A 13354-nucleotide genomic window follows, 5' to 3' on the forward strand; every position below is an offset into this window, starting at 1 on the left:
TTTACCGTTTAAAGTTAACTGGCATTTCGAACCGTGTAAAAAGCAGAGTCCTACACGGTTCCTTGCCGTTTTTTGTGCAATGTGAATGTGTACAATGCTATGCATTCACAGTGCAGGCTTAAACGTTTTAAAAAAGGGAAAAAAAAAACGGCAATTTACCGTTTTAAAAGTGCGATGTGAAAGGGGTATAAACCGGTATTTAAAACGGTAATCTGCGGCAATGTTAAGGCTCTGACCCGTTTTAATTACCGTTTTAAATACCGGTTTTTAAAACGTGTCGGCGATGTGAAAGTGGTATTATATTCATTACCACAGGAATGAGGATGTGAAGAGTCACACTTTATCACTGGCAGATTTCCTTTTTTTGATTACTCAAGTTAAAGAGTTTAAGTTAAGAGTTTCTTGGCATTGTGCAGGCTTTGACTCCCTATCAGATTTCAAACATTTCCATGTTCTGCTAGTGGCGTTATAATAAAGGTACTGGAAATTAATTGCTTAAGTACTCATATATCTATATATCTCATGTACTAATGACAAGTACAGAATTTTTATTCTTTTTTGTCAGTTTGTTTATAGAATTGCACCATTTGCACCTACAACTATATAACCAATGTGTTTAATGATATGTACAGTACCGTTGCGATCACAATGAATTGGATTAGATAAGATAGCGAATGATAAAAAACAGGTGTTTTGAGGTCACCCATGTGTTTGGAAACATACTGTACGTGGTGGAGATAACAATGCATTGTCTGTACTGTACATTTACAATATATAATTTGATAGTGTATGTGTCTAATGACAAGTACAGGACACAACACAAGTTTTATTGAAAAAAAGGGGCAAAAATGCAGAGGAAAAAGGATAAATGCAGGGTGATTCTAAGTCGCATGCAATTTGCACACAATGCCATGTACACATCGGGGGTTATTCAGCCATGATCACTGCTGTGCGATCAGATAATCATCACCCAGACAGAGTGAAAACCAACCTTGTGCAAGTCTAATGCATACATAGCAGGGGTGAGGGTGACCCTAGGCACAAAAGTTATGCCCCTCCCCCCTGTCTAATTTTATCATGCTCACTGTGATTGGTCATAAGCACTCATTTGATGATATTCAATTTAATAGAATAATTACAAAGCCACTATTCATTTTTCTTTTTTTTTTAATATGTATATTTACGAAGTAAGACAGTTTACTGGGGCATTCAAGATGGCATATCGCACAGTACTGTAAATATATCTTGCAGTTACTTGTCTATTTCAAACAGATAGTACCAAAACAAGCATCCAAGTGCCGCCCCCCAACGCCGAGGGAAGTACCTCATGTGCCTAATGTAAAATTCATCACCATGAATACACCTCCCAAGATTCAGCACATGAATACAGAGGAGCTGCAATGGGGATAGCTCCACTCAAATGAGGACTGTGGTTCTAGTTCTGTAGAAATAGGTCTACATAGATGAAACAATACAATGAGGCTGATGATGAGTGTGACATGCAGTATGCTTGTTTGCAGAGCCGATCTTGTAAGGTTTCAACACTGTGTATGCTCAGCAACTGAGCATACACATGTACAGACAATGTATAGTCTTATGTATTTCAATTGCATCTAGATTCATCACTGAAGAAGGCTACTGTACCTACTGTAGGCTGAAATGGGTCGTACTCCAGAAAATGTGGGGTGTGCGGAGTTGGACATGGGAATAATTACTCCAGTTTGGACGCACTGCTTTGCCTCTAGCAAGGTCCCACTGACAATGATGGCTAGCTGCAGACCAGGCATATACATTTTCCCATGCATGCAGTATGGAAGAAGCATACTCACGAATCACTGTACTTCCAACTCTGCATCAAGCACTGTATTTGTGTCCTGCTTTTTTGAGCTCCATCTATGAACTCTCTCTAAAACTTCTTGGAGAAATACGGGATGCCGAACATCTCCCTGCTGTATGAACTTGAACCTATGAACTTGAACTTCCGTTACATCAAAAGGGTGGGATACGGTCACTAGGTCGACCCTATGAAGGTCGACTTACGTTAGGCTGACCAATAAAGGTCGACACCTGAAATAGGTCTACATGACTAAGGTCAACAGGTTGACAATAGCACTAGGTCAACAATGAGAAGGTCGACAGTCAAAAGGTCGACATGAGTTTAAAAAAAATAGAGCCAACTTGTGTCAACAGTCGGTATTTCATGCCCTAACATCAGTGGCGGCTCTTACCCTTGCAGAGGAGGGGGGTTGCAGGTGTGCTCCCCGCTGCCGGTCCCCTGCACTGGGCCAGCGCATGCGCAGTGACTTCATACATACTGCGCATGCACTGGCTCAAGCCTCCATGGGCTGTCTTTGCAGCAGCCTCCGGAGGCTTATTCCTGAGTCTGGCACATTATTATATTATTATTATAATTTTATTTATAAGGCGCCACAAGTGTTTCGCAGCGCCGTACAAAGGAACAATAGAGGGAGACAAAACTTGGCATAACATTGAATAAATAACAAAAATAGAGTACAAATAAAGAGCGCCACAGTTCAATACACATTACAGCTTAAATATAAGTAGTGAGGACTCAATCAACATACAACTAGAGGCTTGAGGCCAATGATGGAGATGAGTATGCGGACAAAGATGGTCACTGAGTGTTGGAGTATAGGAGAGCTGTGAGTGAAATGTGACGAGAAGTGGGCTTTGACAACAGGAGGGAAGAGGGCAGCATGCGCAGAACCTGTTTTTGGGGCTGCCCTGCATTTGCACACAGAGAGGCATCCCGGAGTGGCCGGCAGGTTGGACTTCCAATAGGAAGTTACTGCCAATCACATTGAAGCCAGAACAGTCTCACAGCCTTCATCTAGCTTCATAGGCAGAGAATAGTGGCAGAGAATAGTGGCGGATTTTACCTGGGGGGGGGGGGGGGCTGTAGACCATAGGTATTCTGTCAAAAGTAGGTGGATTAGTGGCTACTCCGTCAATCCACCTGGTTTTAGGCAGTTCGGAACATTTCGACCTGCCGAAAAAAAACAGCAAGCACTGAATAGGTCGAACCTTCTAATCTATTCATGCCGATAACTGTCGTCTTTTCGGCAAGACTGCAGTTTTGACAGTGATTGAATATACCCCAATCACAATTAAATATATTTATATGAACTAATTAAAAAAATCAAGAAGTATATTTAAAAAAAAAACATGACTAGCTTGATATTCTATAAATTATAACAAATAATTTGATATTACCTTATCCATATTTTCTTGCAAATTGTTATGCGGTTCTTTCACGTTGGAGAAGATGTTGTCAGGATCTTCTGTGGCATGGGTAATCAGTGAGTGGGGTCTCAAATCTTCATCACCATCTTGGGCTTCAAAAGATCTGCAACCCAACACAAATATCAGTATTTACATCCCCTGCCATATACATAATTCTCAGAAGTTTATAATGGAGGTTAGTAGTTCTGTAATTTTACTGGCCCAGGCCATGCATATATGTATGTATGTATGTGTGTGTGTGTGTGTGTGTGTGTGTGTGTGTGTGTTGGGGGGCCCCTTCCAGTGAACTTTTTTCTTTCTCTACAAGAAAACATCTTAGTGGAATAACAGGACCACCCAAACTACTATAATACCTAACTCTGCATTTTAAAGAAAAGTCTGCATGGTCACAGGCAGCAGATCTACCACATTTGTTGCATCTCTGTGACACCATGCACTGTGCTAGTGCTTCTAGTTCTAACCCTTTGTCACAACAAAGTACTCAGAAAAACTCTTGAGGATCACATACAGTATATTTACACTGATTTTGCTTCCCCCATGTATTACTGTGGCCCTGTGCGCTGAATTACAGGGAAGCTATGCGCCCATCATTATGGTCACTGCTATCTTAATGTGCCAATGTATAAACTGTTAGCATAGGCATGCGCACAGGGGGTGCCGGGGTTGCCCAGGCACCCCCTAATGATCAACTCTACCCGCCATAGACTGCGGAGCTGGCAGTGACAGGGACTCGGTGCCACAGTCTCTGTCCTCGGCAGCCACTCCAAAGATGGCCACCGCTTTAGAGGAGACAGACACTAGAGGTCTGCATGATCTCTAGTTTCTATTAGAGGAGCGCAGCGCGTCCAGCAGCCACACCATGGAGTAACAGGGAAGCAGCATCTTCCCCTGCAGTCACACCGTGGAGGAAGCAAATCTGTTCCTCCAAGAACTGCTATTCCTGTGCAGGGGTCACTTGTGTGCCAGGCGGCGATGTGGTACAGAACAGAAGCCTCTCGGGATTCCTCCTGAAGCTGGCCTCCCCTTCTTGCTTGCCCTCCCTGGATCCTCTGGCCTCCATGAAACCTTGCAGCTGCTCCCACCGATTGGTGAGTGCCCAGAGATCACTGTACCCACCAACCTCTCTGGGTGTGTGTGACCCTCTTCCTTTTGAATGTGTGATCTTCTGTACACTACTATCCATGTGGTGTGTGTGTGACCCCTCTCTACCCCATCATCACTGGTGTTTGACCCCTCTGTACAGTGGCGTAACTATCATCCCACAGCCCCCGCGGTGGCGGGGAGGTGCTAAGAGGGTGTGGACGCCGGAGGGTGACAGTTTTTCGTCTGCTGTATGGGGGCAGCCATTTTCCAAGTGTCACTTTTCAGTAGCAGCAGTAGCCGGGACCCGGCGCAGACGGATGCGGGCAGAGGTAACACATACATACACACACACACCCTGCCGCACCCCGGCTCCCCTCCGCTTGTGTTTGTTTACTCTAGGGGGGTTCCCCCTTCATTTTCAGCAGGGGGGCGCAGAATTATTAGTTACGCCACTGCCTCTGTACCCCCTTCACTTGTGTGTGACATCTTGTCCTACGCGACTCCCTTCCTCTGTGTCAGTGGTCCCATCTACCCCAATTTCTCTAGTGTCTGATCCTCTCTTAACCCTATTCCTGTGTGTGTGTGTGTGACACCTTGTACCCAAATTATACCTTGCTCCTATCTGTGTGTGTGACACCATGCCCCCATCTGTTATGCACACGGGTGTCCTCTCCAATAATTATGGACACGGGTGTCCTCACCAACCCTAACTCCGTTGCCTCTACCTGGAGTCGATGGACAAATGCAGGGCTAGTCTTCACCTGGGCCCGTCTCGGCTGAAGGGCGAATTAGGTCCGCCTCACTCCGCTACAGGCAGGTCTTAAGTATGGACAATTCGTCCGCCGAGGCCAGGAGAGAACAAGGGTAAAACTAACTGAACCAACTGGTGAGGACAACCCAGCCCTAAGGGCGGATGTGAGAGATGCCCCGTAAACAGGAAATTTCTGAGGTAATACGTTTACCGGTGAATGTAGCAATACACATGAGTTGACACCATAAGAAAAGAATACTAGTGAACCCAGGGGGGGTACAGGTGTAACAATACACTACGATGACGCAATATCAGAATAACGAGTCTGCAGCTGGAAATCCACTGACAGGCAGGAGCAGGACAAGACAGCCAGGAACCGGGAACACTCAGAATGCAAGGCATGAACTATAACCGGCGTCTGAGTCCCCCGGTGAAAAGGTTTAAATAGAGAGCCAGTCAAGGGTGAGCAGCTGCGGCTGATCACCTGGGCGGGCGGCTGAGCCGGAGTCTTCCCCTTCCGCCCGGTTGCCTGACGTCCCCCGTCGCCTAGGCAACCGGTGCGGCTGTGGGGGAAGAGACTGAGGAGGCGGACCTGGACGCACGGCGACGTCTGCCGGATGTCACGGCCTGATGACGCGGCCGCGTCCAGTGACGCGAGGGCGTCCCGGCCGCCTAGCAATAGCCGGGACGTACTGCAGGGAGTCTGCCGGGCTAGCGCCGGCACTACCCGCGCGATCCCTGACAGTACCCCCCCCTTGAGGAGGGGTCACCGAACCCTTACTGCCAGGCTTCAAAGGGAATCTCTTGAAAAATTCCGCCCTTAACCTGGGAGCGTGTAACAACCTGTCAGGAACCCAAGACCTTTCTTCATCCCCGAAGCCCTGCCAATGAACAAGAAACTTGAGCTGTCCCTGAACGACCTTGGAATCTAAAATGCATTCTACCACAAATTCCTTATGGCCCTTGACAAGGACTGGTTTACCGTGCTGCTTAGGGTGAAAAAATGTCGAGACAGGCTTGAAAAGGGAGCAATGGAAGACATTATTAATTCTCAAAGACCTGGGTAACTGCAACCTGAATGCTACTGGGTTAATTTGTTCAATAATGAGGAATGGCCCAATGAATTTGGGACCCAGTTTCGGACACCTCTGACGAAGCTTGATATTCCGAGTTGACAACCAAACCTTTTGACCAACCCTAAAGAAACATGGCCTCCTGTGCCTATCAAAAAAGACTTTGGACCGTGCAGAGGACTGCTTAAGGGCGAGATAAACCTTCTTCCAAGACTCTCTGAGAAGAGAGACTGCCGAGGAGGAAGACTGAGTTGTATTCATGGGAATGTCGAAGGAATTACATTTAAGATGAAACCCAAAATTACAGAGAAAAGGCGACCTGTTAGATGACACATGGTAAGCGTTGTTATAAGAAAACTCGGCTAAAGGTACCAGCTCTGCCCAATTACTCTGACACTTGGATACGAAGCAGCGTAAATATTGCTTTAATGCCTGGTTGGTCCTTTCGGTTTGTCCATTGGACTGTGGGTGATACCCAGAGGACAAACTGAGCTGAATCCCTAGACTGGAACAAAAGCTTTTCCAAAACCTGGCCACAAACTGAGAACCCCTGTCCAAAACTATGTCCCTGGGAAGACCATGAAGTCTAAAAATGTGAGTAATGAACATTTGAGCTAACTCCCTGGCAGTGGGAAGCTTGCGCAATGGTATAAAATTCGCCATTGTGCTAAATCGATTGACCGTGACCCAAATGGTGGTGAAGTGGGCCGAAGGAGGAAGGTCGACGATGAAATCCATAGAAATATGGGACCATGGTCTCTCTGGAATAGACAAAGGAAGGAGTTGACCCACCGGTGATAATCGAGAGGACTTGTGCCGGGCACAAATCGGACAAGAGGAAACAAAGCGAGTCACGTCCTGTTTCATGGTGGGCCACCAGACTGCTCTGGACAAGTGTTCAAGAGTCTTGGTGGTACCTGGATGTCCAGCAAGCCTACTAGAATGAAAATCCTTGAGGACCAACTCTCGTAAACTCTTGGGAACAAAAAGCCGATCCTGTGGTGTCAACCGGTGAGCAGAGGACTGAGAAGCGAGGACACGTGCTGCTAATTCCTGGGTCAGACCGGCAATAATGAAAGAAGACGGGACAATGGGCACAGCATCTGGTCTGGCACCTTGAGTGGTCTGAAAGCTACGAGAAAGTGCGTCAGCTTTGATGTTCTTAAGACCTGGTCTAAAGGTGATAACGAATCGGAACCTGGCAAAAAACAGAGCCCAGCGTGCTTGACGAGGGTTTAGTCGTTTGGCCGATTCGATGTATGCCAGGTTTTTGTGATCTGTGATTACCGTGATGAGATGCTCTGCTCCTTCAAGCCAATGATGCCATTCCTCAAATGACCATTTTATGGCCAGAAGTTCCCTATTGCCAACGTCGTAATTCCTTTCTGCCGAAGAGAACTTACGAGAAAAATAGGCACAAGGATGAATCTTGTGTTCCTGGACGTCTTCCTGAGAGAGAACTGCACTGGCCCCAACATCGGAAGCGTCTACTTCGACCAGAAATGGATTTCTGGGATCAGGATGGCGAAGAATGGGGGCCGAACAGAAAGCCCTCTTCAGTTTCTCGAAGGATTCAATGGCCTGGCGGGACCAATTTTTGGGATCTGCTCCCTTGCGGGTTAACTCGACAATGGGGCGACAATATCTGAAAAGGAGCGGATAAACTTGCGGTAATAATTAGAAAATCCTAAGAATCTTTGAACCGCTTTGAGATTGTTGGGGCGAGCCCAGGAAAGAATAGCCTGTACTTTACAAGGATCCATAGAAAACCCCTTAGAGGTGATGACATAACCCAGGAAGGAAATTTGGGACACTTCGAACTCACACTTTTCCAACTTGGCGTATAAGTGATTCTCCCGTAGTTTTTGGAGAACCATGCGGACATGTTGTCGATGTTCTGAAAGATTTTTGGCAAAAATTTAAATGTCGTCCAGGTAGACTACAGCAAATAACCCTAAAAAAGGCCTGAGTACTTTGTTTATGAGGTCTTGGAAGACTGCGGGGGCATTGGCCAACCCAAACGGCATCACCAGATATTCGTAGTGGCCAGTATGGGTATTAAAGGCCATCTTCCACTCGTCCCCGTGGCGGATTCTTATGAGGTTATATGCTCCCCTCAAATCGATCTTAGAAAACACGACCGCTTCCCGGATTTGATCGAACAAGACCGAAATGAGGGGTAACGGGTAGGAATTCTTTATCGTGATTTGATTCAGAGCCCGGTAGTCTATACAAGGGCGTAAGGACCCATCCTTTTTCTCCACAAAAAAACCCCGCCCCCACAGGAGACTTAGATGGGCGGATGAAACCCTTCTCAAGGCTTTCTTTTATATACTCATCCATAGCCTGGGATTCAGGGACAGACAAGGCATATAAACGCCCCTTGGGGAGCCTAGAGTTGGGGACAAGATCAATGGCACAATCAAACGAACGATGAGGGGGCAATGTCTCTGCTTCCTTCTTGGAGAAAACATCAGAATAATCCCGGTAGGGAAGAGGTAAAGCTGACAGGACAGGGTGTGAGGCTCGGAGAGGAAGAGAGAGACAGTTGTCTGCACACGAGGACCCCCACCGAGTGATCTCCCCCGAAACCAAATCTATGTTGGGGTTGTGTTTCTTTAACCAAGGTAGGCACAAGACAAGAGGAGCAAAAGGACAATGAAAGATGAAAAAAGACATTTCTTCGGAGTGGAGGGCTCCAATAGACAATCGAAGGGAAGGAGTGCGTGAGGAAATACTGCCGTTGGAGAGTGGGAGACCATCTAACCCACAAACGGAGAGGTTTCCCTCAAGGGGAATGGGATCGAGCCCTAAGGACTTGACAAGGGTGGCGTCAATAAAATTGCCGGCCGCCCCACAATCCAAAAAGGCAGAAACCTCCGACACCTGCTTCCCAATGGAGAGGGTAACACTAAGTAAGATGGAATCAAGGGGGGAAAAATAAGTTAGGCCTAAGTGCACTCCCCCGAAGTCACCTAGGCCCTGTCTTTTCCCGCCTTAAGAGGGCAGGTCACAGCACGATGACCCTGGCCTCCGCAGTAGAGACACAAGCCCTTAAGCCTCCTACGGTTCTTTTCGGAGGCGGAAAGGCGAGTGGCCCCAATCTGCATGGGCTCTTCACCCGAGATCTCCGGAGTATCCCCGGAAGGGTGAGAGGAAAACACCCCCGACTCCCTCTCCCTCTGACGTTCACGAAAATGTCGGTCTACTTTGATGGCTAACTGCATGATCTCATCCAGAGATGTGGGAGAGGGATAATGAACCAACGCGTCCTTAAGACCATCAGATAGCCCAATTCTGAATTGACTGCGCAGGGCCGGGTCATTCCACCCTGAATCAGTCGCCCATCTCCTAAACTGAGTACAATAGCCCTCTGCAGTACATTGACCCTGCCGTAGTGCCCGAAGATTAGCCTCGGCAGAGGCGGATCGATCAGGATCATCATACAACAAGCCCATAGCAGAAAAAAAAAATCAACGGAGGAAAGAGCTACATCTCTAGCTGGGAGGCCAAACGCCCAGGTCTGTGGATCCCCCTGGAGGAGGGAAATAATTATGCCCACACGTTGGGACTCAGAGCCAGATGAGACCGGCCGGAGCTTGAAATATAATTTACAGGCCTCTTTAAAGTTATAGAAATGTGAGCGATCCCCAGAAAAACGATCTGGGAGACTAAGTCTAGGCTCAGGGTTTCTAGAAGCAGACACGACACCATGGACCCGCTCCTCTTGTGTGTTGACCCGGAGCGTAAGCTCCTGAAGTTTTTGTGTAAGTGAATGCATCTGTCCTACCAGAGCATGGCCGGCGGCCTGCTGCGCAGGATCCATGATAGAAATGAAACTGGGCTAAGTTTTTTTTGCGGCCGGTTATAATGTTATGCACACGGGTGTCCTCTCCAATAATTATGGACACGGGTGTCCTCACCAACCCTAACTCCGTTGCCTCTACCTGGAGTCGATGGACAAATGCAGGGCTAGTCTTCACCTGGGCCCGTCTCGGCTGAAGGGCGAATTAGGTCCGCCCCACTCCGCTACAGGCAGGTCTTAAGTATGGACAATTCATCCGCCGAGGCCAGGAGAGAACAAGGGTAAAACTAACTGAACCAACTGGTGAGGACAACCCAGCCCTAAGGGCGGATGTGAGAGACGCCCCGTAAACAGGAAATTTCTGAGGTAATACGTTTACCGGTGAATGTAACAATACACATGAGTTGACACCATAAGAAAAGAATACTAGTGAACCCAGGGGGGGTACAGGTGTAACAATACACTACGATGACGCAATATCAGAATAACGAGTGTGCCCCCACGGGGTAATACCATGGGATTCAGGTGTAACAATACACTAAGAGATGTCACAAAATATATAAATGCACGGTGATCTCAGAGTAAGAAGGTAAGGGAGAAATCCCAACTTATCTGAGAACCGTGACTGCTGCAGGCAAGGCAGGTAACCACCGGGAAAATAGCCAGGAGGCGGATGGGAATGCTGGATGCTGCAGCTGGAAATCCACTGACAGGCAGTAGCAGGACAAGACAGCCAGGAACCGGGAACACTCAGAACGCAAGGCATGAACTATAACCGGCGTCTGAGTCCCCCGGTGAAAAGGTTTAAATAGAGAGCCAGTCAAGGGTGAGCAGCTGCGGCTGATCACCTGGGCGGGCGGCTGAGCCGGAGTCTTCCCCTTCCGCCCGGTTGCCTGACGTCCCCCGTCGCCTAGGCAACCGGTGCGGCTGTGGGGGAAGAGACTGAGGAGGCGGACCTGGACGCCTAGCAATAGCCGGGACGTGCTGCAGGGAGTCCACCGGGCTAGCGCCGGCACTACCCGCGCGAGCCCTGACACCATCCTCATCCATCTAGCCCCCTTATCCCTACCCCAATGTCTGAGGCAACCTCTGTATAAAACATGGTACATCCCCTACTTCTTTGTGTGTGTGACACTACCCCAGTATTTTTTAGGCAGATTTTATCCGCACATGTCTGCATCACCCTGTACCTCTATTCTTTATAGAAGGGGGTCCTTTCAGAAATTTCGTTATGGGGCTTACAAACTTCTACTTATGCCCCCGAAGGAACCCCCTGGGCAAGAAGCATGTAGGTCCCCCCTGTATACCCCCTCGGAAATGAGCATGTAACTCTCCCTTGGGAAACAAACATGTTACTTCCCCCTGGCAAAGAACATGTATGTCTACTTGGCAACAAGCATGTAACCCCCCCTCTGGAAATGAGCATGTAACTTTCCGTAGCCATGAACATGTTACTTCCCCCATGGCAATGAGCATGTAATCCTCACTGGGCAATGAGCATATAATGCCCCTTGGCAATGAGAATGAAACCCCTGGCATTGAGCAAGAAACTCTGGCAACAAGCATATAACCCCTGACAATAGGCATGTAGGTAAGGGGCACTTATGGGTAAGGGGCATTACGGTGTTTGGTATAATGTGTAATGGGCATTACGGAGTGTAGCATATTGTGTAATGGGCATTACAGTGATTTTTTCTGTATGTGTATGTGGGGGAAATCATTACTTCTGAAGCCCATATACATAAATAAGTCCCCACCTATTTAGTTTGCATTGATGCCAGTTGGTGGTGATAAACACGCCCAGTAGGCGGAGATAGAAACGCTCCTCAAATGGTGCACCCCCTATTAAAATCGTCATCGCAAACCTATGACTGTTAGTAGCATTGACTGAACACCCTGCACCATTTTCTTCAATATTTTCTCTGGAATCCTGCACATATCACCAGGATAGTGGCACAGCACACCGTTTTCTCTGGAGACCTGAACACATGCAGGTCTCTGGAGCTCTGTCACAGCGCTAGAGTCTTTGCCAACTAAAAGAAGGGGGGGGGGGGACTACACATGGGGCCCTCCTTTTTTACTATGACCCTGTAATGTATGTATAAGTGTATTCCTGTCACCAATGTAAAACTTTAATTTTACTATTAAGAGGAAAAATAGCACATATAGGGCCAATTTTGTGTTGGACATATCCGGTTGGGCACTATCTGTTCACTTTCACCATCGGCACATGACCAAACAGTGATGGATCCAGGGGGGGAGGGACACATACAGAATCTGGTGACCCCCCCTTCTGTCAGTGGAGCAGCTGTAGTAGGAAGGGCGGTGCAGCCGGTGCAGTGTACCGCCACCAGCTGTGATGTAGTGCAGTGTAGTGTACTGCCACGTGCTGGATAGTAGTACTACAGCTGTACTAATGAGTCAGACAGACTCATTACTGTATGCTGCAGCCGCCGCCCTGGCTGTGCTGTAACACAGCAAGAAGACTCAGAGGCTCTTCCTTTCTCTCTCCTCACCTCCCTTCCTGGTCCTGCATACCCAGTTCCCCCCATGTTCCTACCTGCAGGAATCACTGGCAGGCAGCTGCTGGTGCCTGGTTCACTCTGGATTGGCCAAACAGGCAAACCCCCAGCACCTATTCTCAGATGGGCAGCAGCAGCAAGTGAGTGATTGGGGTATGAGCGGAGGATGTGTGCAGAACTGGCAGGAACAAAAAAGAGAGTTTTGTCAGTCGCACAGTAAAATAAAGGATTTTAAACTTGAAATGGGCCCTCCTATTATTGTGTTCCCAAATCAATAACGAGAATATGAGGGTGTGCTACCGTAGACCCTAGGCAGAAGTAAATTTTGGGGACAGAAAAAAGTGTATTTTGCTGGTGCACCTGAGAAAAACGAAACTAATAAAACATGACTTTGAATATTTTGTTTAAAATAATTGTGAAATAAAACCAAACAGACATGTGACAACATATAATGAGTTAAAAAGGATGAAATCCTCACCTAGTGGGACCGCACTACACAATATCCCTGTATTGATGCTAATGTGTGGCGCAATTAATTCAACTGATGTACAATGGGTGAATTATCACCTCAAATTGTCAGGGGAAAGGTAACCCTATTGGTCTGCTGCTGATAGATATTCACAGTATTAAATGTATAGGTAGGATGTGTTCCTATTACATATTAAATAAAATAAATGTTTAACTGTGCTGTGAATTCAGGGGAAATAACCCTGGCGCTCCCTAGGCAGAGACGGCTAGCGCCGAATGCGGGTTATAGTCCCGCTTCAGCGCTGTCACTAGCTGCTGATTTTGCTTTCAGTGTGCCGCCCGCAGACCAATTAAGAGGTGTGCCAACGTGCACCGCCTCGCTCATCTG

At 47.6% G+C, this 13354-nt stretch overlaps 1 protein-coding gene across 1 annotated transcript in view; it reads right to left on the minus strand.

The window, feature by feature from the left end:
• Positions 1-13354, minus strand: part of CRYBG1 (crystallin beta-gamma domain containing 1) — a 333416-nt gene that overhangs the window by 174873 nt on the left and 145189 nt on the right. Inside the window, exon 2 of the mRNA XM_083176952.1 lies at positions 3235-3367. Within this exon, the coding sequence (XP_083033078.1) occupies positions 3235-3367 (133 nt within the window). The remainder of the gene's footprint in view (positions 1-3234; positions 3368-13354) is intronic.

Source organism: Crinia signifera, chromosome 3 (genome assembly GCF_055691185.1).
Source record: "Crinia signifera chromosome 3, ASM5569118v1, whole genome shotgun sequence".
NCBI lineage: Eukaryota > Metazoa > Chordata > Amphibia > Anura > Myobatrachidae > Crinia > Crinia signifera.